At 42.3% G+C, this 25107-nt stretch overlaps 1 protein-coding gene across 1 annotated transcript in view; it reads left to right on the forward strand.

Moving 5' to 3' along the window:
* The window catches only part of RSRC1 (arginine and serine rich coiled-coil 1), a 99256-nt gene that overhangs the window by 42318 nt on the left and 31831 nt on the right, over window positions 1–25107 (forward strand). The window contains exons 6-7 of the mRNA XM_039557002.1: window positions 3733–3769; window positions 18627–18678. Of these exons, the coding sequence (XP_039412936.1) occupies window positions 3733–3769; window positions 18627–18678 (89 nt within the window). The remainder of the gene's footprint in view (window positions 1–3732; window positions 3770–18626; window positions 18679–25107) is intronic.

Raw genomic sequence — 25107 nt, forward strand, 5'->3', positions numbered from 1 at the left:
GCATTATATTCCACTGAGTTCTTTGGCACTTCCAAGCTGCTCCAGTGTGTTTGTGAGGGGGGTGACTTTGGCTTTTCCTCCTGCTTTTGCTAAGTGACCTTCGTAGGATCTTCTTGGCTCTTTGTTGCATTTAAATTTATTAGTAATTGGCCAAACTTCCTACTGGTTTTTCCTGAGATAAATTATTTGGATGATTGGAGTGAGGGATCCACTGGGCTCAGGACCACCAGCTTTGGGGTCTTTGCTCTCCAGGATCAGCTCCAGATCATTTGAAGTTGATACTTGGTAGAACAAAACAGCATTTCACACTTTAAAAACAGTATCGTGGATGCTTTTCCTCTCGGGGTGTAGGATTCCCAAACCGTTTGCTTTTCTTGAGGAGTTTGATGTGCAGAAAAGATTGGGAAGGGCAGCAAAAAAAAAAAGACAAGTTCAGCAGTGTCTCATCTTGGGATATCCTGAGGCAGAAACACACAGTGTGTCATTGCATGGAAGCCTTAGGTTGGACTGGATGATCCTAAAGATCTTTTCCAACCCAGTTCATTCTGTGATTCCGTGGTTTTTTCAACTCCCTTGATTAATGGTTAGTTTGATACAGGGAGTATTTTTAGGAACATGAATATATTCTAGGTTAAAAACATGATCTCAGCAAGTGCTAGGGAATATTTTAAATTTAATTTACTGGGAAAGGAAGTTCTCATCACCTCAGTCACTGTGGGTTTAAGTAATCCCAGACCTGGTGAAACTTGGAGAATCCCAGAATGGTTTGGGCTGGAAGGGACCTTAAAACTCTTCCAGTTCCACCTGCTGTGTGGGCAGGGATGGAACTTCCTTAATTGAATTCCCAGCTTCTTGCTGCAGGTTCCTCATGACCAGGATTCAAGTGCAGCTGGAATTTTTTTCCCCTGGCATTGCTGAAACATTTGGATGAGCCTGAGTTTCATTTACTGGGTTTAAGGGATGATTTTAAATACATGCATGTCAAGTGGTGTTTCACTGCAAATCTTGACTTTAGTGGGGAAACAATTCCAGAGCTTCTCTGGTAGGAAAAAAGGAAACCTCAGGAATAAAATCAAACTTGCCTAATGAACCAAAGAAATGAAGGTGCTGCTCTGGAGATGGTCTGAAAGGCAAATACTTGCCTTGTTGGGGACTCTGGGGTGTAAAACATAATTACCTGGTAATGATACCAAATTAATAGAACTATATGGTTTCTTCAGTGTGAGCATTGGAATGCTGGATGTGCAGGAAGCTGCTCCTGGTGTTTATTTGTGGTGTTTCGTGGTTGAAAATTCTGCTGGCACTCAAGGCTACGTGGGAGACTGAGCTGTGACCATAGGTCTGGTTTTTGCCTAAAACAACAAATGAAATATAGTATTAATGGGAGTCTTGTTTGTATAATTTATGTTACCAATAATAAAATTTAAATATGTGATCATTATATATAATTATACAAACATAACTAATTTTATAATATAGTTTATGGTATGTATTTAAGATATATGACTATTATGTAGAATGATATAAATATAGCTGTAATTATGCAATATAATTTATTGTATTGTATATATAATGCAGTATAATATAGAATACAGAATATAATTGCATAAGATCTATAATATAATCTGTTGGTTAACTGAAAGATAAAACCCTGCCATAGCGTGGCTGATTGATGCCCAGCAGCCTCAGGCTGGGAAGAGGTTTTCATTGGAAGTGACAGGTGCCCCAAGGTTTATTTAGGACAAGCTCAGCCTTGTCCTGGTTAGTTTGATAATGTTTTCCTTATGGATGTTCGAGCACTGCATTTCCTGCGTTAGGGCCTTGTGTTACACCAATATTCCTGTCTGGGCTGCCTCAACTACAAATTGGCTGAACAGCTCGTGACACTTTTTCAATATTATTACATTAAACCAAGTGGATTTTGATTGATAACCTAATATTCAACTAATGCAAAACATCAATCATGGCGAGTATATTAATTATTTAATATTGCAGCCTAATTCAGGAATCGATGTGCTGCAGGAGGGGAAGGGAAACTCGCTGTTCCCAGAAGGTTTGAGACAGGGGATGATGAAAAAAAAAGCCCCACCAAGCCCTGCTCTACCTCCCGTGTGTTGGTTCGATACAAATCTTTATTCATTTGCCAATAATCTCTTCACATTTTCCACTTCAGGACCTTTTTTATCAGTTTTGAGGCCTGTAATTGAATTAAGGCTGCTTTCAGCACAGGCTGGGGGGAGATATTGATGGCAGGGATGGGCCTGACCTGGGAGCTCCTCCCAGCCCTGCCCTGCATCCCTCTCCCAAAGCAATTCAGGCCTTGAAGGCCAGGTAGCACCTCCAAAATGGATCATGGAACCACGGGATGGTTTGGGGTGGAAGGGAGATTAAATCCTGTCCATCCCACCCCTGCCATGGGCAGGGACACCTCCCACTGTCCCAGGCTGCTCCAAACCCCAATGTCCAGCCTGGCCTTGGGCACTGCCAGGGATCCAGGGGCAGCCACAGCTGCTCTGGGCACCCTGTGCCAGGGCCTGCCCACCCTCCCAGGGAACAATTCCTTCCCAATATCCCATCCATCCCTGCCCTCTGGCACTGGGAAGCCATTCCCTGTGTCCTGTCCCTCCATGCCTTGTCCCCAGTCCCTCTGCAGCTCTCCTGGAGCCCCTTTAGGCCCTGGAAGGACCCCTGGATCCTCCTTCAGGCTCAAGATGTGGGAGACAATTTGGGATAAATCCAGTGTGGCTGAGAAGAATAAATTCTTTCAAAATTCAAATAGTGAAAATACTTTTTTTTTTTCCCCGTCTCACTTCATTAGGGACATTTAAATAGAAGAAAACCATGTAGCAGATTTTTGGAAAAGCTTTAGGAAATTACAAATAATTAGTAATTGTAGTACCAGTAATTGGTAATACTGTGGTATTAACTGATTCCCTGCAATCCACACGGGCTGGTTTCTCCTTGTTTGCTGTGGCAATGACCCACCTTCCAAGAGGTGATGTTGGAATTAGGTAGAACCTGGAGCTGATGGAAGCAGGAGCCATCTCCTTGTTCAGTGGGTTGGGATTTGGGGAATTTTAAATTTGTTTTCCATTGGATTTTGTAATTTTTTCCATAGCAGGATGTGTTAAGGATTAATTTTCCCTCTGAATTCTTGCCTTTCGGTGTTTTTCCTTGGATAGTTTGGTCCATTTTTTTTTTTGGAGCTGCCTTCATGTAAAATTTTCCCCATTTTCTGTCTGTACATTTGTATTTTTTGCAGCTTTCAGGAATCAGATGCCAAGCTGCAGCATGGCTGCCACGACCCATGGAATGAATCACAATTCCTTCTCTGTCACCTTGGAAAGGGGCACGGGATTTCAGTAGGGTGGCAAAGCAGAGCCACGAGCACCAAACGAGGATTTGATGAACAACCCCATGCCCTGGCCTGGCTGATTCTTCCCAGTGTAAATAGTGGGACAATTAGATTAAAAATGTTGGTTTTAAACATGTATCCAGTGGCATTGCTATGGTTTGTAGCAGTTTCAGGGCAGGTGCTGTTTGGGGGTTTAATTCTGTCACTGTGCATTAGGATAATCAATATTTTTTAGGCGTTACAGGTAAATATTTGTATTAAAATCAAATATTTTACACACTGGAGAAATGACCCAGCTTTGCCATTTCAGAGTTAAACAGAAATCATTGCAGACAAGGGTTTAGCAACTATTTAGAACTTTTGTTCTTCTCTTACAGGGACTCTGCAAACATCAAAGCTGGATTAGAACATCTGGTAAGTTTTAATTTTCTCTTGAACATTTGCATCATCTTTGATATCTGCATTCCAAATGAACACTTTTAAATGAGCTTTGAATACCTTGAATTGAGAAAGTCAACCATTTCCCAGAGGGTCAGGGTACTGTTATTGTGTGAAGGCACTCACATTTTCATTTATCTCCCCATTTCAAGGGAATTTTAATTTTTTTAATTTACTTTTTTTTGATGTAGAGATGAAATAAACCGGCCTACAATCCCTGGATTGATGATTGCCTTAATTATAAACAAAAATTGTTTGGTGTTGGATTTTTGGCATATCCTGATCTGAAAACAACAAACTTGTGATTAAAAAAAATATATAAAAAAAAAAAAGAAAGACAGGGACACAATCAAATATTGCATGCATAAATATGGTGTGTTTGAGTCATTTGGAGGCTGTGAAAGAAGTGCACAGCTTTGTGTTTTCTCTTGTCTTTGCTTTATGAATAATGGATTGACTTAAATTCCATTCAGGGCTGCAGCAGAAAATAATAATAATTGAGGTGCAAAATATTTCTGGTTTAAATAAACATATTAAACCCACAAGTGATGGCAAGCCAGGCTTAGCATTAAAAACTTGTCAGTTGATCAAAACTGGGAAAAATAAAATCTTGTCACAAGTCAGGAGCTGGTTGAGCCTCACATGTTGGTATCAGCAATCAGTGGAACATTAAATAGTTCATCTAAAGTGATTATTAAATCCCATTAAATTAAAATATTTGCTATTAATGGCACATCCATCCTGAGAAGGGTTTAATGTTTTCATGGAATAATTAAATAATCCCCACGGTTCCATAGTGCTGTTAAAAACATCGTGTGTTGCACTGGAAAAAAATTGCTTTTCTCTTGTTGGGAATCATGTTGGGAATCACTTGGGAAGGGTGATTTGTAGGAGCTTGGGTACCAGTATCTCCTGGGAGTGCTAGAGGGATGGACAGGATGGACATCCTGGTGGGATGGACATCCTGGTGGGATGGACAGGATGGACATCCTGGTGGGATGGACAGGATGGCTATCCTGGTGGGATGGACATCCTGGTGGGATGGACGGGATGGCTATCCTGGCCCAGTTCTCAGGAGCTCCCCTTTTCTAAAGGTGCCATGTGAGAAATGTGTTGGGAATCAGCAAATGGAATAAGGAGCAGAATTCTTGGAGCAGCTGGCAAATCCATCTTGTTTGCTGCTTCCAGGGGGATCTCAGCTGCGGGTTGAGTCCCCTAAATAAATTTTAGGAACGTTTTGCCTCCCTGCTGGTGGCAGGGAGTTGTAATCCAGCAGCTTCCTGGGATTTTTCTCGTGCACAATGAAGCTGCTTCGCTCCTGACAGATTGACTTTGGCTGGGACTTGTTCTAAACTGGGACTCCTGCCACAGCAGGAGCTGCAGGCCTGGTTTATAACAACAAATGTTCCCAAAGAGTGGGAAGGAAGAGGCTCTGTGGGCTTGGAGTAGCCTGGGGAGGTGGGGAGCAGGAAGAGAGTTGAGTGGTGTTCAGGGTTTCTCTGGGATTGGGGCAAAATGTGCTGGACATATCCCCTGTGGAATGAGGATGCCTTAAGTGCTTATAGGGTAACTCACAATAATTTGGAATAAAATTATGTCTTCATTAAATAAATGGGCTGCTTTGCATTTAGAATGCCAGCACTGGGCAGGAACAGACCTTAAAGATCCCTTGAAGAGATCTTGTGTATCTTACAGATCTTATAATATCTCATTCCACCCCCTACCATGGGCAGGGAATGTTTCTTTGAAAGATCTGTCAAAAACCTCCAGGTTTGAGGCTTTTTTTCCCTTTTCCCTTTCATCTTGGAAAATCTGTCCTAGGAATGGGTGCTCGAGGAAACAAACTGTTTCCCAAGGCACCTGCAGGTAGGAATATTTGTGCTGGAAACTGTTCCATATCCCAAGATTTTGCCCATAAAGACCTTTTGGACTCCAATAAATTATAGGGATATTCCTCAAAAGATCTCAGCCACACAATTCCGGCTCTGCTACTTTAATTCCCACATCTCCAAATACGTGTAAGGAGGTTTTTCCCACCTTAAGAGTCTTTATCTTGATTTGATAATCTGTTATTGAGTCCCTTCTGTGAAAAAAGGGTGTTTGACAATTTGTGATTTACCGGAGTCTGGACTGACAGGACAAGAGGGAATGGCTTCAAACTGAAAGGGAGTAGGTTTAGATGGAATACTGGGAAGGAATTCCTGTGTCTGAGGGTGGGCAGGCCCTGGCAGAGGGTGCCCAGAGCAGCTGTGGCTGCCCCTGGATCCCTGGCAGTGCCCAAGGCCAGGCTGGACATTGGGGCTTGGAGCAGCCTGGGACAGTGGGAGGTGTCCCTGCCCATGGCAGGGGTGGCACTCGATGGGCTTTAAGGTCCACGTCTTTCTTTGATCTGGTGAACCAAAAAAAACCCAACCAAAAAAACCCCTCTCCTTTATTAGGTGTCAATATTTTATGAAGTGTTTCTTTTTATTAAGTGTTAGTATTTATTTCCTGGCTGTCACTGTGTTGGCCCCTCGCTGATCGTTGCTCTCTGAGTTTCTCACCTGTGGTGTCACAGCCCCGTGGTCCTCAGGTGGCCACAGGACAGTGATGTCTGACAGAGTCCTTGGCTTCCCAGCGAGCTGTAAACCAAGCAGCCAATTATTTGTGTTCACAAACAATTAACGCTCTTAATACGAGTAATTATGTTTATCTTGCTGTCCTGGCAAAATTCCATGCTGGTCAATTATGTTCTGCAGGCTTGAATTGTCTCTTACAGAGGCCGAATGGAGGGTTGGGATTTTCCCCTGTTGAAACTGATTTATTTAAAAATAAGATTTTTCACTTTTTTTTTTAATAGAAGACATTTTATCTCACATGTCCTAAAAATTATTAAAGCTGAAAGAATTCCCTTAGGGAAACCACTGTGGTGTTCTTTGGGAATTACAATTTTCGTGCATCTTTGTGTCTGGCCTTTAGTTTGGTGCTTGAACATTAAACTTGAGTCTTCAACTTGAGTCTTTCTGATCTTCTCCTTCCTAAAAGGTGATGGATACATAGGAGATTCCTCATGGAGTGGGAAGTGTGAGAGCACAGCCACTGCTGAGGTAATTTTGGCAAGGTTATAATAAAATAACTCATCTTCTGCAAGTTTTCAAAAAATTAAGAATTCGTGAAATAATCAGGTTGGGCCCTTTTCTAAAATAGTGTTAAATATTAATTATGCAGATGAATTATTTGTAACTGATCAGTGATTAACTCCTACTATTTAGACTGTAAATATTGGCATTTTTGTAGACAAGCACTGAATTCTGCCATTGGATTTTACCTGGTTTTGGTTGCATTGAGCCCAAAATGTTGTTGACCAGCATGAGGTTACAACCTAAACCACTGCAGTCTCCCAGGGTGCAAATGAACACAGAGGACCTGAAGGGCCCAGTGTTTGTTCCTGCAAAGTACACATTAGATGAGAAAGAAAGAAAATTTTATGTCCATTAAAAAATATTTAAGTAACTTAAATGTGAATTTTATCTTCGTATGGAATAGAGATGAGCGTTGTCATCGTGTTCCAGCTACCACGCTGAGAAATGTGGTGATCAGAGTGCATAAAATGGTTTATTGCCATCACAGAATGGTGGAATTTGTTATTCCTGATTAAAAACACACCATGGAGAGCAGGAATTGGGCACCTTTCTAAGCTTTACACCAGGATGCTCACATTTTTCAAGTATCCAGAACACAGGATTGATCAAACTTAGTGAAAAGGGACCTTTTCTGTTCACCTGTTTGCAAAATGGATGAGAGGAAATGGCCTCAGGTTGCTCCAGGGCAGGTTTAGGTCAGATATTGGGGAAAATCCCTTCATGGAAAAGGTGGCCAAGCATTGGAACAGGGCAGTGGTGGAATCCCCGTCCCTGGAGGGGTTTAAAAGCCCTGGGGATGTGGCATTTGGGGACATGGTCAGTGGTGGGTTAATGGTTGGACTCGATGGGCTTGGAAGGCTTTTCCAACCCAAATGATTGTGGGATTCCCTGGTAAATGACACTTTTATAAATAATAGTTCACTGTAATTTGGTGGTTGTATTACAGTCACCTGAACCAGGCCTTGCAACTGGATCATCTTCAAGGGCCTTCCAACCCGAACCATTCCATGAATTTATGAAAAAAACCCTCTGATTTGCATCACTTATTAACTAATAAGGGATGGTTTCACTTGAAGGTTGAGACATATCACTCAAAGTATTCTTCCTGATGTAAATCCCTAAAATTAATTCTCCTGAGCTTTTCCATAGCTGTGCTGAGCAGTGGGTGAAATTTCCAGTTGCAAACGTTGTCCCAGTCTGAGAGGGAGTGAAGGTTGGGGGTTGGAGAGGTTTTCCACCTATGACCAAAGTGACATATTTATCCAGGGACATCCCAGATTTCCACTTGGATGGGCTGGAGAGCCACTAAGTGTCCAATGGGAGGCACCAGCTTGGAAGGTGCTTTTTGAGGAGCAGTGCTGGGTCTGGCTGTGTCCCCTGTTGAAGGGGGCCCCTCGTGTCCCTGGCTTGTCCGTTGGTGGCTTATGGACCCTCTGGCTGTGCCAGGGTTGGCATCCCAAACATTCCCCTTGTTCAGCAGCAGCCTGGCCCTTGGAAATCTTTCCAGCTCCTTCAGGAGCTTTGGATCAGGTTCATATTAGGTAATCACGCCGCAGAAGATCAATGGCTTATGAATATCCATGGAAAAACGCATCCTGTTTGGCTCCATTTGCCTACAGGGATGAAATACGGGCTGCTCCTGCAGAGGGGCTCCGTGGATCCGGAGGATTTGTGGAGAACCTACTGCACTGAGTGTGTATTAAATTAATGTGCACACACCACTTGTATTTGTTCCAAGGTTTTGCTGCTTTTAGTCGCAGATGTGAATCAAACAACCGGGGGATCAAACCATCAGAGGCAGAATATGTTAATGGCACAATATTCAAAGGGTTGCAGTAGTTTGTTGTTCCAACGGTGACAAATGTTGTAGAAACTTGGTAAGAGAACCGAGTTTTGCCCTGTCACTTCCCATTACCAACGGGCTCAGAAACCAGAGCCACTCCACGTGAAACAGCGCTTTAATGTCTGTGTGTCTTTATTAAAAAGTAAACTTTGATCACTCTCATTTACCACCGAGGCAGAGGTGCCTCCCCCACCCTTGGCCGTGGTGGGGACCCCGTGACCTTTCATCCATGTGACCCCCATGCCTTTATTTGGCTCTCCCTTTGTCACCCCGCTCGTATTTACCCCAGAAATTTGTTTGACTCGCGCTCTCCGCTGTAAACTTGAAAAGGCCGATGGGAGCGGCCCCGATGTGGCTCCGCAGACGGATGAGAGGAGTGATCAGCTGAGGTAAATAACGCTGTAAAATATCAAGAGTGTGATTTTCCCTGGCATCTGCATAAAACCCCCGGCACGTGCGGGTGTTGTTTCCAATCGCGCCGGCGGTTTGTTCGCAATTCCCGTAATTTGATCGTGGCTGATGAAAAGCTGACAAGATTTCCACAGCGCCCCATTAGATGAAAGCAGCATGAAACCAGAGGTTAATCTGCAAACAGATTTTCCTGCTTATTACTCTAATGATTCCATCAGATTTGATGTAGCAGGCTGCGAGGCGTCTCTCGGCAGCAACAGTGTGCTCGGGTTTGATCTCCGTGCTCATTAAATGATGGAGTAATTTGGGTGACCTCTGACCAGGTGCACATCTCCTCATAATTGCACGGCATTCTGATGGGGAAATTACTGGCGAGAACCCCGAGTATTCGTCCCGCTTCCCGAGTCGAAAAACTAACAAAAGAAATATTGCATTAATTTTCAAATGATGATATTACATTTAGTGCCTGGGCCCCATATATCAAAATCTGAGAACTGCTCAGTTACTCGCTGCTCTTAATCTTAATGGTATCTGTGGATGTCAAGGGCATGGAGGAAATTAAATCGGAAAGTGCAGATAGACCTAAGAAGACATTATCTCTTGATGATTGCAGTTTTGATAGGTATTTCAGTGAATTTCATTTTCGCAGAATGCTGGAAGATGAGTTAGCCACCAGATTTTCTCATTTTTCTTCCCCGTGATTTATGTGAGTTGAGTATAAAACTTTTTATGGGAGTGCAGTTACGGCAGATGAGAGGTAAATTAATGCACTGGGTTTCCATCTCGGCCCCGCGCGCGATTGTCAGAGCTGTACATACGTAATGGGGCCCATCATTATTCAGGGTTGTTTACATTCAAAATATGTAATGAAATCTGTTCAGAATAATGAGGGAAATAAAAGTTTAGAAAATTGTAAAGGTCATGAAGTTTGAGAAATGATGCAATGCTCCCAAAATAACATTTAGGCAATATAAATTACATTATTATGCACCAACTCTGCCTTATAGAGACATGAAGATAAAGTGCTTTCGACGAGTAAAATGCTGTTAGTGCTCTCTGAAGTATGAGAATGTGTAAAATGTTTCTGATTTCATATTCTGGTTTTGTGCATATTGTGGAAAAATATATAAAGGAACTTTATGGAGGGCAGTGGCTGCTTCACTGTGCCCAAGTTTAAATGCATTTCCTGGGAGGGTTTTCTCCAGCAAACAAACACTTTGGCAGAAATGTAATTGATTGTTAATCTAATTATTGAGGCCACCATCGAATTCATCTTTTTGGGGGGTTCTTTCTCCTCTTCTTTTGGGGAATTTTGCATGGAGGTCTTCGATACGAATGTATTTTATTGCATATACTGAAGAGGGATCTTGGCACAATACTGAGATGAAGCATAAATTTGCCCAACTATCCGTGCTCTGCACCTAAGATACAAATCTCTGCACCCTGATTTTATGCAGGTGCTCCTCAGGATAATTATGTTTTGCCCTGCACATTTTATATTGTATTTATTTGTCAAAAGAAGCAGCCAAAAGCATGAAACATGGGTCATTTTTTGAAAAGTTAAAACAGCAGATCTGTGCCATCCCAAAAACGGTGCAGTGGGGGTGAGTTGATCATTGAATCTGAGAGCAAAGAGAAAACGCGCTTTTATTCAAAGTATATAATCTTGATTAAGTTCAGATTAATTCCTGGGTAATTAGGCATGATTTTGGGTCGATTGTCAGATAATTTTGAAATGGTGAGTGCTAATTGAGAGCTCACTGGGTCCTTGTGATATTTGAAATGCTTTTCATTTTAAAAATGGGGGGTTTTTTCTATTATTTTTCAATTGCTGCATTTCAATGCAAAGATCCCGAAGGGGATGGGATTCCCTTTTCCCGAAAAACTCTAATTTATTTAGAGAAAACTCCTCTCTTAGTGGAAAAAGTAAAGCAATAATTCAAGTATAAACCCCTCCTGTTGTTAATTAATCCCTGTTACCTGTTGGTCGTGCTCCTGTTTTTCCAGCCAGTCCATCCTTGGCTGGAGCTCTTTCCAAAGCAGTTTATGATGTGTTAATTAAAAATTTTCGTTTCAGAACCTGCATTTATCTGCCGCTGTTTTTATATTCTCCCACGACTTTGTTGTAGCATAACACAGCAGCAGTTTGAAACGGTGATAAAAGATAAAAATGCACATTTAAGAGTTAAATGTTAATCACTTTAGAGTTTTTGTAAGCGGTGGGCATCGTTCTACCTTTAATTTTGGGTTCCACGCACCCCGCAATGCTCGGAAGAGCTCAGTTCTCACTTCACATTCAGCTCAGATTTGTAGTAATTTTCAAAGGGTAAATTAGGAATTATATGCATTTATAGAATAACAACCAGATGATGTTGATGCAAAAATCTCTGTTCTGTCAGCTCTTTATCGGAATGTTGAGTTTTTTGGTGATTGTGGCTGAATTTCCATGATGTCAATCTAAGGGATGATACTCCAGGCTGCAAGGAAATAAATAGAGGGGAGGTAATTTTTCAGCCTTTAGTGTATATCTGGGTGCAACATTATCCCTATTTCCTCTTTTATTAAAGAACCCACACAGGGTTTATGGCTGTGTAAGTTTAACACTTCCAGGAATTTTCCTTTTTAAAAGACCTGGATTTATGGATTAATTTTTTTAAAAAATCTTATTTACAACCCTCCCTATTTCTGCTGAGTGGTTAATCCATTTTGCTGTTTCCACTCCCAGTAGGAAGGCCTTTTTCCTTGCTTTTTTCAGGAATATTCACTGAAATGAATACATTGTTGTTTTCTGGTTCTTTTAAAGGAGTCCTTGCTGCAAAAACTGCTTTGAATTCCAAAAATCCCGGCTGTGTGCTTGAGCCATCCGGGCCATTTGCCACAGCCATTCCCTCCTGCCTTTGATTGTGTTCCAGTAATCCATTGTTGCTTATTCCTCACATTTTGGGTTGGTTTTAGTGGGAATAAGATGGGATTTTTCCACCCAGCCGGTGTTCCAGGGCTCTCTGAAGATCCTGCGTCGCTCTGGGAAGCGGCTCCTGGTTAAGTGGAGTGAGCCTAAAAATCCACGATTAAAGTTAACAAATCCAAATGTTTTAATGGCAGTTTGTGTCTTGGCCGAGAGGAGGGAGAGGATTTGGGGAATCCTCAGCTGTGGAGCTGTGGCTCGTGTCAAAGTGCTGCTGACGTTTGGGGACACTTTAAGGTGATCTCCCTTTGATCTCGAATTCGTGTGAAAATTCCCTCGGGTGGGAAGCTCGGAGTCCCTTTGGTGTTGTAGCAGGAAATTCAGACCTTGCATCCGGTTGTTTAGAGCTGGGATTTTATAGTTCTGCCTAATGCTGTCATTCCTCCTTGGGCTCTGAATTTAAGGATTGGGCCTTATCCTTGTTGCCTGTCTCCTTCCCAGTTTTGGTAAATTGGCTGTCTTGGAGGAGGAGAACTTTGGGAGAGTTTTCCATCCTTTCTGTCAAGGTTCAGATGCTTTTTCCTGGCTCTGGCTGGAGGAGCCACATTCCATAACTGGGTTTTCCCTTTGCTGTGGTGTTGGTGTCTAATTAAGCTGGACTCTTCCCTTCATCATTGGTCATATTTTCTGGGGCCTTTACATAAATTAAAATCTGGGGTTTTTCTGCCCATTTTTTTGGTTAATGATTTCCCTTTCCTTAATTAGTCCATCTCTGATGCCGGATTCTTGATTTCTGTGGAAGTACCAAGAGCATCTGTGCATTCCACAGACAGAAATTACCATTATTCCATGCTTTACATGATTTTTCTCCACTTATAATTCCCTTTGATAAATTTAAGATGATATTTTTGGGAACAGGTAGGTCTGTATCCAGCCAGGACACTCCTGCCATAGCTTCTTCCAGAGTGTTGTTATTGATTAATTGTATCAGAGGAAAAACTCCAACTAGGACATAAATATCATTTTCCCATCCAATCTTTTCAGCTGATTTATGTCTGAAAATGCAGGGGTTTAATTCAAATAGTGCCAGATGTGCTTATTATATTTCTGTGCTATTAATTCAGATTAGGAATTCTTCTTTGGGGTTTTATTTTTATATATTTAATGTGAAAAACGTTCCTTTATCAATCTGGAATTTGCTACCCTCAAAGACTTACGTATGGAAAGGGTGACAACTGCAAATTCTCAATCTCCTTTGGTTTTACTTTTACTTTAATATTTTATGCTCCTGTAAAGTGTCTTCTCACACGAATAAGTTCTTTATTTTCAGTTTCTTTGGTAATTTTTTTTTTTTAATCACCTAAAGAGGAATAAATGGCAGAAAAGGAATCCAGCTTCCTATGGTAGACAAACCTGTCCCACAATCTTTTCCATGATTTCATCAAACCCTGTTTAAAAGCTGGCTGGCCTTAGGCTCCTTTGTTGCTCTCTCATGTTGAGATTTGCTGGAAGTGGGATGGAAAATGTTCCAGGTGAAGGCAGGCCACCGATTTATGGAACGCATTCAAATGTAATTATAGGTGTATCCCCTCTGATTAATTAATTTCTTCCTTGTCTCTTCCCATCACTGACACTCGAGGTCTCCTTTTAGCTGTCCACAGCCCCAAAGTGAGCTTTTCATGAACTGATGCTGGGATTTGGGAATGCAGTGGGGCAGAGTTATCCCAGTGGGATTGCATTTATCCCGCTCCAGGCTGCTGTTACCGCTCCAGCTGGTTCTGCCTGTCAGTCTCCTGTATCCCAGAATTCTGGATTTCTGTACAGATTGGATGGGATGTTGTCATTCAGCATCATTCCCACATCCCACTGCAGCTGGGACACCATTCCAGTTCCGCAGGAGCAGGCAGCCCTCATCAGGGATTCCTGGGAGAAGTGGGATTGGGTTGCTTAGTGCTGTGGTTACTGATTTTCCTGTCTTACCCAGGGATTGAATCAGAACCTCTTGGCACTCTTGTGAAAACACCAGCTTGTCTTTCCAAGCCCCTGTATCCATGTTTGAGGAGTGATGGAATAGGCTCGTGTGACGTGGCTGTTTGTCCAGAGAAGCCACTGCTTTGTCCATTAATGGGATTTGCTTTCCTCTTGCTCTCCTTCCTCCATGTGAATTCCATCCATGTAATACCAGAACCCCTGGGTTTATCCCTGCTGAGCAATTCCCTTCATCCCAACCAACCACAACCTCTCTCATTCCACTGGGAAAACCTCTCTTATACTTCCACTCGGGAATTTCTCTTGGATTCTCAGCCTTGCCGACTTTTCTTTTTCCTGGAATCCATTCCAAACATTTGCTGCAGGTTTCTGACCCGCTCTGGAGTTATTCCCAGTAGTTTTGGGTAGCCACCTCCTCAGACAACTGGGGAATGTGTGTTTGGTTCCCTCTTTTTCTTGTTGCACTTCTCCTTAACCTTTTTTTGAGCTCATCAGGCATTGGGAAAGGTCAGATAAATGTCCCCAGGAAAGGGATGAGAGGCTGGAATTAAAGCAAGAGGATGGATTTGTGCTCTGCCTTCGAGATCAGATCTGGAGTTACTTAATTAGTGTTTATTTACTGCCTCCTTGGGGTATTGTTTGGATTTTGCTTTTAAACTGGGATTTTGCTATCTACACTTGCATCCAGAGGAGTTTGAACCCTGGGAAATGACACCAGGAGATCCGTAGTGGGTGCAGCCACAGCTCACGTCCCATTTTCAGTTTTCACTGTTTTTAAATTAGGAGCTTGATTGTTTTCCTTAAAGAGGTTTGATATCCTACATCCTCTCTGCAAGTCGAATGTGGAATTACAGTTTCAGGTAGCAGGTTTTCCTTGCGATGTTGAGGGCTAGGTTTGTCTTTATTGGATGTAAAGAGAAAAGATTTGTGTGAAAAGCCCCCCAAATTGATCACCACCACCAGAAGTTTGTTGGGCTTTTGCCCAGATATTTTCAGACAGAAAAGTACTGTAGGTAAATTTTACCCCACCAGTGTCAGGGGTGAGCAGGAGGAATGGAACCTGTCCTGTTTTAGCACATACTGGACATTTTCTGTGTGAAATTCTGTAATAAAAATTCAGGAAGGGAACGTTCCAGCTCAAAATGCTGCAGCATCATGAACTGCTGGAGCCCTGGGATAAAAGTTTTCCAGTGCTGCCAAGAGCCACATGCTCTGCTCCACAGTATTCCCAGTGGCTGCCTCCAGCAGAAACTTGGACTCTCTTTACAAACTTCATGTTTCTCAAATCCTTTTCCTCAGTGTTCTCAAGTTTTCACTTTAATATTTTCTCTGTCAGAAACATTTACCATTCATCCCAAGTAGCGGGAATATTTTAAAAAATACAATCTACAGCTGAATTAAAGTGTTTGTTCTAATCTATTAATCAATTGAGAAGCTGAATCTCCCTTGAAATGGAATATTTTGAAAGCCAGCCATGGCTCTGATGGCATTTCTGGAGCTGCCTATCACACTCAGCACTTGTTTCCTGGAGCTGTGAGTGGCAAGCAGCTTGTGGGGGGATTTTTACACAAAACCCACTGAATTTGAAGTTATGACACTTTGGTTTAGTGTAGTTTAATTAAAAATAACTCCTTATAAAAGGAGTAGTGATGGAATGCAGTGGATGAACTGCGAAGAGAAACAAGGATGCCTTGCATCTTCATGAATCAGCTGCCGTTAAAAATTGAATGATTGAATCAAATTTTGGTTTGAGATATTAAAACCTGTTGTTAATCACATGGATATTTGTGGCTGGTGGTGTCCTGTGGAATACCATCATTTTCTGAACTGGGATTCCGGTGTCTCACCTGACGCTTTTGGATACGTGTAAAATTCATTGCCGGGGATGACCTCAGGTCATTTTACAGCATGCTTGTTAAGGAATTTTAGGGAATTCCTCTCCTGCTTTTACAGTTAGTGGGCTCCTTCCCCAGCTGGCTCTGGAAATATGTGTTTCTTTTTTTTTTTTTTTTCACTCTCTTTGAACTATTTTCCTTCTGTGTTGTGCTTAAGACCATAAGGAAAGTACAAGGGTTTATTTTGCTCGACATCACTCTGGTAATGTTTCCTCCACCAATCATTTCACCATTTTGAAGTTTCCTGAGGGTCTTCCTGAATTTTTTCACTTAATGGTCCCCTAAATCAATACTGACCTCGGGTAGCTGGTTGTTCTCACACATTGCTCCTGGCTTGTTTGAGGCTCTAATTGTGGTTTTCAGCTGAAATCCTCTCTGTCCTTTTTTCTCTGAGTGCTGGCCTCATCCACCAGTTGGAGACATGTTTTCTGGGGCCAAGCCAGTCACCTTTATTTCAGAATCCTTCTTTCACTCCTTGTTTAGGGCTTATTGATTGATAAAAAGGTGGCTGTGCCGAGTTCTCCGGCGGGTAAATGATGCCCATGGAGTAATTAACACCTGGAGCGAGGGCAAAGGGGAAGATGCCTCCAAAGCAACTGCTGGGGCTGTTCCCAGTGGGATATTGCTGAGTAAAAGAAGAATTTGAGTCTTCCCTACCTTCTACCAACAGGACACATCCATACCTCCATGGGAGGAGGGGGGAAAAGCATTTGGAGCTCGTGGAGCTCCTCAGAACAGCGGGATGGGTTGTGTTGGTGTTGTGGAACTCCGTGTTGAGTGCTGGGAGTGACATTTGTACAGCTGCTCTTTGGCTCCCTTCTCCTCCTCTGGAGCCTGGCTTGGCATTTGCTCTTTTGTGGAATTCTTGTGGGCATGGTGGTGCTGGACACGAGTATCTTAGATACTGTCAGTGGAACATCTTTCTCCAGTCACTGGTGCTAAACAGTGATGGTTGCATAGCCAACAGGAAGAGATCCAGGGATTTGAGGGATCCCTGGGGGTTTTGATTAAATATCTGAACTGGATAACTGCAGTAGGAGTAGGAAGTTGTGTTTTGGGACACCAGAGCCCCACCTGATGGATGAGGTGCACAAAGACTTGGGCTGTTCACGTGCTGATGTGAGCACAGGCGGAGTTTGACACCAGGCACGTTTCCTTCTCTGCTTCTCCTGCAAAATTTTGCCAAACTCGACTAATCCTGGTGGGTTTTTTTTAATTTAAAGTTGTCATGGAATGGAGAAACCACAAACCCAAGTAAAGCTTCTCTGAAACTGAAGCTGGGCAAGTCGGTTCTGGATAAAAAGCAGATCTTTCCCTTCCTCTCCTTCCTTTCCTCCTGTGATGTATTTAAGATGCCAAAACACATTGCAGTGATTAGTTCATGGCAAGAAGAAGGAAATGGAAGATAATTTATGATAAATTTCAAGATATTTGTTGCTGCCACCAGGATTAGTGGTCAGGTCTAACGGTAGGCTCCCTATAGCAGCTACAGTAATAAATTCTGCCCAGTAGGTCTGGGTTTATGCAAGCAGAAAAAATCTGAACTAAAAATGTTAGATCTCTGTACAACCAAAATCTGGATCTTCATTAAATTGCATTTTAATGCAGCATCTCTCCTCCTGGATGCTAATGGAAGGAGCAAAAATGGAATTGTTCTGTCATTGTCAGCCTCTCTTCAAATGAGGGTGGTGGGGCCCTGCAGAGCATCACCAGGAGGGACATTCATGGCAAAGAGCTTTGCTTAATTAGAATCATGGAATCATGGCAGGATTTGGGTTGGAAGGAATTTAAAGCTCACCCAGTGCCACCCCTGCCATGGGCAGGGACACCTCCCACTGTCCCAGGCTGCTCCAAGCCCCAGTGTCCAGCCTGGCCTTGGGCACTGCCAGGGATCCAGGGGCAGCCTCAGCTGCTCTGGGCAGTTTCTTGAATTTCTTGTCTTTATTCTCCTATTTAAATTTCTCTTTTGCAGATGTTTAGGTTCTTGAGAAGAGTTTCCTAAGCTGCAAAACACCACCAAAATTTTCTGTCAGGTTTTGTTTTTAGTGCAGAGCAGAAACCTCCCAAACTTCTCCGACGCTTCCAGAAAAAATCAACTTCTGAACTCCGTGACAAATAGGGTTTGTGTATCAATTTAACTGTGGCAACGTTTGAGTGGCTTCGAATTTAGAGGGATGGCAAACACATTGGACACAGTGCAACATCACTGGGACTCATTAGCATAGTGGGGCCACAGCCAACAATGTGCTCCTCAGCCCAGCAGATGTGCAGCAATACCTTTAGGAGAGGGAAAAATCACCCCAGATCAGAGAAAAGTGTGAAAAACTCGCCATATTAATCATGTTAATTCCAGGTTTGGAGCATTATGTGGAGCTGTGTGTTTGTGTGGAATAGGGTCACCCAGGAGCCGGGCAGGATTTGGGGTTGGAGAGGAGCTGGGTGTGGGTCGGTCATGGTGCCACAGGCACCTCGTGGGGACGGTGTTTTGGGTCAGTTCTGAAGATTCCTTTGATAATTCCCACCTCAGTGTGATTCCAGTCTGGAGGTTTCTCTGGCTGGTGTGGATACGGAGTCGCTGGTGGAGGCAGGAGCTCTCTGAGGGTGGGAATGTCAGAGCTGGAATGTCAAATGTACAGCCAGGTGTGAGCTGATCAATCCTCTCTTGCAGACTCCTGCTGAACAGGCCAAAGCCAGGCTGCAGCTGGTTCTGGAGGCAGCTGGTGAGTAAATGATAATCTTAACGATTTACTTCATGTTTGTGATACCAGGTGGGATTTTGTCTGTTGGTGTTTGGTAGATGCTGATGCTATTCTTATTTCAGGTTAAGATCAAACTGGTTTGCATCATCATTGGCACTTAGTAAAGCCCTTTAAGGAAATAAAAATAAGTCATTTTTTTACACTAAAACCTCACATGTTTGTTCTCTGGCTCCTGCTGCTACTGAGGTTTTATTCCATGCTCTCAAAAATTTGGTTTTGTTTGGTTTTTTGCACTTTTCTTTATTTTTTGGCATTGTTCTAAATCAGTGCAAGTATTTTTTTATTATTGTTACTTTTCCCCTTTTGGAAACCGTCTGTTTTGAGGAAACTCCTCACATTGCTGATGTATTTTTTTTTTTCCAAAATCTATCCAGCCTTTTGCATTGTCTCTCTTCCAATATATTCCTTGTTCTCCAGAACTTTTAATAAGTCTTTGAAGCATGTAATTATGAAATGGATGTGACAGCCCTGACCTCAAAAGCACAATTTGTGTATTCTGCTGCCATCAATCACACCTCATTTTTTAATTTCTTTTGTACCTGGGAAATGTACAGAAGATAACTGGGGGTCATATATCATCATGACCTGGGCTCCAAAATTTTCCAAAGCTTATCAGAGGTCTGTGACATTGTTAAACTCAAATATTCACCGTTGAGGGCTGGATCTTAGATTGAAGCTGCAAGTTTTTCATATGGAACAGAAGAGATTTAATCTCTTTGTGTCTCTTACCATCCAAAATACAGAATTAAGTTCCTTCCTGGCTTCATTTCAGTCTTGGTCATCCCAGGCACTGATGAGATCATCCCCCACCTTCTTCCCCAAGTCCTGCATTCAGTCAATTACATTTAATTTTTATTAAATTGCTGTGAGAAGAGGTTGGAAATGTTGATAATGTTGTTTCAATATATTTTTGTGTTTACTCCTTGCAAAATCAGCCCTTTTTTCAGCTTTTAGTCTTAAAAATCACTTTATGCTGAGCCATTACCCAGCAGCTTTTTGAGGAGTTTGGGTTCAACAGGTCCATTGCTGTTGCTGTTGTGGTGATGCTTTATTTGAATATAATTTAAATTAACTCTGTGCTTCAGTAGTGGTGAGTGGAGCTGTTGTTTGTGTACACAGGGCTCTGTATGGGCTCCATCCCAAACTTGGGAATGAACTCATGGAATATCTGGCTGTACACGTTGTAGGGCTTGCTCCAGTCCCACTAAGTGGGAATAAAAAGCTGTGCTTTGTTCCCAGTGGATTATCCATGGATTTGGAGGTTAGAGACACGCTGCTCCTCTGTGGTTTGGACAAACAAACCAGGGGCTCTAAATCGCCAGCAAGTGTTGGAGAGACTTTTGGGACAGTCCCTTCCTGGTTCATCCCTGCTGACATCATGGAATCATGGAATGGTTTGGGTTGGAAGGGACCCTAAAGCCCACCCAGTGCCACCCCTGCCATGGGCAGGGACACCTCCCACTGTCCCAGGCTGCTCCCAGCCCCAATGTCCAGCCTGGCCTTGGGCACTGCCAGGGATCCAGGGGCAACCCCAGCTGCTCTTGAATTCCTTGTCTTTATTTTCCTATCTAAATTTCCCTTTTTCAGATATTTAGGATCTTGAGAAAATCTGCTTTTAGAATTTACCCTAGATCTTATTTTAGGAAATAGCAGCTGCTTTCTCTGAAAGGCAGAAATCAGCAATCAGCAAGTAGTAAAACAGACTCTTATTATTGAGGGGTTTTTTTCCCCCATGTGTATTCAGAGATGGGAATTATGACTTCTGGTCTCTCATTATGAAAGCAGGTCAAATAAAAACTATTCACCTGTGCCTGTGAGGGAGAAGGGGTAAGATGGCCATTTTTATATTTATATGATACAGTGCTGACAAGAAGGTTTGGCTCCAAGTCCTGCATTCGTGCTGACTTTGTTAAATAATGTTTTTCTTTGTAAGTGTAGATTCATGTCAGTAATTTTGTTCTCATTAGGCGGGGCAACACTGGGAGGTACTGAAAGACTTTAATTCTCGAGGCAACTGATTTTTGATTTATAAAAGCCATCATTCCTCAGATGTTGTTAGTCCCAGCTATAAATTCATATTTGCAGAATTTATTGAATTAGATTTCTTAATATTGAGGTGCCAGGGAGCCTTTTTAGGCTCCTCTGACAACCTCCCACAAGTCGCTGTGCCCGAGCAGATGTTAAGCAGGCAGTAGTTGAATGTTAATTTGGAGAGGGTGGGATGTTTAAGCCCATCTGAAGTATGTTCCATGTGGGCCTTCCAGACTGAGCTACAATGCTTTGTCTCTTGGGAGAATTTCCAAGCTAAACCTCTTTCTTTTTGTCGCTCTATATGGACTCTCTCAAGTCAGTATAAAGCAGATCATCCCTGGGCTAAAGCTCTCCAGCTTTTGTTAGTGGGCTCTGTAGGGCTGTAATTAGGCCTCCTGGCAGGCCTTGCCGGCCAGTTAATGGTCATATGGAGTTTTTCTGAGGCAGACTGGCTTTGTGTAAATCCTTGCTCGGGATCTCCTTCTGGGTCACTTCCTACCAGGCCGGGGCTTTGTGCCGCTGCCCCACGGGCGGACGGGGAGCAGCGTCCCCTGACCAGCGCCGGCTCCGGGAGCGCTGCACAATCCACCCGGATAATCCCCAGTGTAAACAGAGGATTTAGCTCAGCTTCTGTCACTTACAGTTGCCAAACCACTTGGGTGTCTGTGATTTCTTTCCCAGACTTCATTACCGAGGGTCGGAGAAGATCCGAGCTGGGGGTTTGTGTTAAACGTGGCTCCCGGCGCTGATTTTAGGGAAAAGTTTGCGCTGTTTCAAATCCTAAATCCCAAGCTTAGAGCAAACCTCAACATTTGAAAGCTGCTTAATATGTGCTGTAAATGATACAGCACCTGTGCTTTCTCATAAAGATTAAAATATGGATGAATATTCCCGAAATGTCAATAAATTCCTATGAAATGGCACGCGGCCGTTCCAAACTGTCGATATTGCCGCCTCTTCCAAAGGACTCTGAGAGCTTTGCCATGGTGCTAAGCAGAAATTTCTTACTCTCCATATAAAGACGATGACAAAAGGCAATTGATCTGGATTTTCAAAGGTCTAGAGTTGAAATAAGTGACTGATCTATTTTTGGGATCTGCATTTCAATCTCTGGCTGAAAGAGCAGTCAAGAATAGGGCGTTTTGTGCAAAGAATTCACCGGAGTTTATTTAAAGGAAACTTCAGGACCGAGGCACTAAATGTGAGGTGATGAAAATGGGGGAATACAAATTCCAAGCGTTTACCATTTATCAGATCCAATTCTGGTTGTTGGATATTTAACTCATTATCTTTGAATTATGCTATCAGATTGCTGCCTTTCATTTTGCACCGTGCGTCTTTATTGCATTTTACACGTTCCTCAAAGAGGAAATCATGGAATACAATGAGTACTTTGGCCTTAACTGTGGTAAATACAAATGTTTTATAATTCTGACTGCCTTTCTTTTTTTTTGAAATCTACCCATTCTGCCACAAGTTATTGGGGAGAAAAAGCCTGCTTTGCACTCAGTGCCTGATAAATATAGTCAAATATTCTCTGCTTTTGGGTATCAAAATGGCTCATAACAGATGTGGCTGAAAGGACCACATACGTAGACTGTATGATTTTAGTCTGGTGGAACTAATAGGATCACTTGCTACTTTATAGATTCTTGCTTTTCTTTTACTTTAATAAAAACTGTTTAGTTAAATAGGTTGGCCTCTATTTTGCTCTTTTCCAGCTATGCAAAGCAGTCGGGCGGGCAGGTGGCAACAAGTATGAAAAATTTCCTTTTATTGGGGCTTCTTTTCAACTGCCAAATTTATCAAATGTTTATGGGTTTCTCGTTTTGATGATGGTTTTCTTTCAGTTTTCTTATTTGTGTTCTTTCCACTGAAAGCTCGCTGGCTTTAATTTGAATTTCTAATTGTGCAATGAATTTTAGAAGGGTGAGTAACATGTGTTGTATATATGCACAAAGGATGAAATAATACTTAAAATATTTTATTTGTTCTGTGGAAATTTAGAACAGGCTTTTAAAATAATTCTTGCCCCAGAAATTGCAAGAATTTGAAATTTTAGCAACCTTAAAAGTTCTGAATATTGAAAAAGAGATGAAGTTAGTTGCTATGTAGGTTTGATTTGATATAAAACTCTAATTTTTATCAATTTCAAATAGTTGTTTTGAGTGGTGGCAATTGGCACTTTGGATAATTGCATTTTACTGCTCCTTATATACAAATCTTGGTTTGGAGAGCAAAGGTGTCTTCCTTGAATGATGTTTTCTCTTTCAACCTCTTTCTGGATGGAGGTGCTGTAAAGGGTTTTGTGAGGGTGTTTTGTGGAGCATTTCCTGAACCCCCAGCTAAGGAAAGGACTTTTCATCATAGTGACTCTTCACCAGTGTGGGAAGCTTGTTACTGTTCCCTGTGTCAAAGGAAAAGAAACTGGAATGACACCTGGGAAGAGCCTCGACAGTGATTGCTCCAACTTCATCTTTGTGTGTCCTGCCCTAGGGCCATCTGAGATTCCAGAATCCCAGACTGGTTTGGGGTGGAAGGAACCTCAAAGCCCATCCAGTGCCACCCCTGCCATGGGCAGGGACACCTCCCACTGTCCCAGGCTGCTCCAAGCCCCAATGTCCAGCCTGGCCTTGGGCACTGCCAGGGATCCAGGGGCAGCCCCAGCTGCTCTGGGCTCCCTGTGCCAGGGCCTGCCCACCCTCCCAGGGAACAATTCCTGCCCAATATCCCATCCATCCCTGCCCTCTGGCACTGGGAAGCCATTCCCTGTGTCCTGTCCCTCCATGCCTTGTCCCCAGTCCCTCTGCAGCTCTCCTGGAGCCCCTTTAGGCCCTGGAAGGGGCTCTGAGCTCTCCCTGGAACCTTCTCCTCTCCTGGCTCCATAGGGGAGGTTTATCCTGTTCTTGAAAACCAGCTAATTTAGGAAATCCATCTAATTATGGAGTTAATGAACCCAGTTTTTAGGTCAACTGCTGATTCCTCCTCAGCAGATTTTGGTGTCAAAACCCATTTCAGTGACAGCATCAGCAGACAGAACACTTGAAAAATCTCTGAGCGATAGAGGAATTAAACAATTAATTAAAAAATCAAGGAGATGTGCATTAGAAGAAGTAGCTACTTTTTATATGATGTATTTTATGAGAATTTCAGGTGTTTTAAGACTGAATTTCAGAAAATTCAGGAAGTATTTGAGCTCACCTGAATGCTCCAGACCAATGAGCTTCATAGCCAAGCTGGACAGAGATGCCTTTCTCCACACATTGCTTGATCTCTTGGAGAAGCTTCATAATCTCCTTAGAGTTCTAAAAAAATAAGAATTTCTGCACACAAAGTGCCAACTGTAGAAAAAAGAATCATTACTCCAGTTAATTGCTTGTTTAACATATTAACGCTGTTGTCTTTACAAAATATGTGATTTCTGAAGTGCAGCTGGTTGTGGCATTGGTGAGCAGAGTAAACACTTGGATAATAGTAATTATTAAATCATTAATTTGAATTAATTCTGTGATTGCTGAAAAAATACGGGATTTTAATTGAATGTAGGTAGAGAATAAAATGTGTTTGAAATGAAATAATTCACTTTTGCAATGTATGATATTATTCTGTTGGTGTCTAAAAGCTGTTCACTTCAGGGACCTCTTTTAGGTTTTTACAGGAGACTAAAAAAAAGGCTTTGAACCATTTTTGCAGAATATTTATTTGTTTTTAGAGTAAGAAGCCAATGAGGACTTGTAGGGATGCCATAATATAAACCAGAGCCTATAAGTAGAATTTAGAGTAACTTTATTAATTAATGAACATTTATTGCCTTCAGAAATCTCTCTAAAGCTTTTAGAATTTCTATTTTTTTTTTTTGTTAGATTTTTATCCAAGGCCTTTTTTTTTTTTGTGGCACCAAAAGTATCTCAGGCTTGCATGGTGCCTAATGGCTTTCAGTAATATTGCAGCATATGGGATACAGGATTTTGATGCAAATCTCTGTGCTAATTATGTGCAGATGAATCTTTCAGGCCAGCTATTGATCTGCAGTCAAAGACAATTTTTCAGTTAGCTTAAGTTTTATATCAATTCATATTTAGCAACTTTGCTGTAATTTAATTATCCACTGGTTTGGCTGTGGAAACCATATGTGGTCGTGGGGCTCGTTTGTTTTCAGCAGGTCTTTTGGGAAATGTTATTTCTTAATATTGACGGGGAAATATTTATTTCTCATGTTCTACATGATCTGTCCCAGCCTCCTCTCTGCCCAGCTGCCCTCTGTGGGCTCTGGTCATCCAAGTATTCCCGGGAATGGGTGTCCAGGAGCTTTGTTCCTTGTACATCTTTGTTTCCCTTGTACAGCTTTGGATGTTTATA

Source organism: Corvus cornix, chromosome 9 (genome assembly GCF_000738735.6).
Source record: "Corvus cornix cornix isolate S_Up_H32 chromosome 9, ASM73873v5, whole genome shotgun sequence".
Taxonomy (NCBI): domain Eukaryota; kingdom Metazoa; phylum Chordata; class Aves; order Passeriformes; family Corvidae; genus Corvus; species Corvus cornix.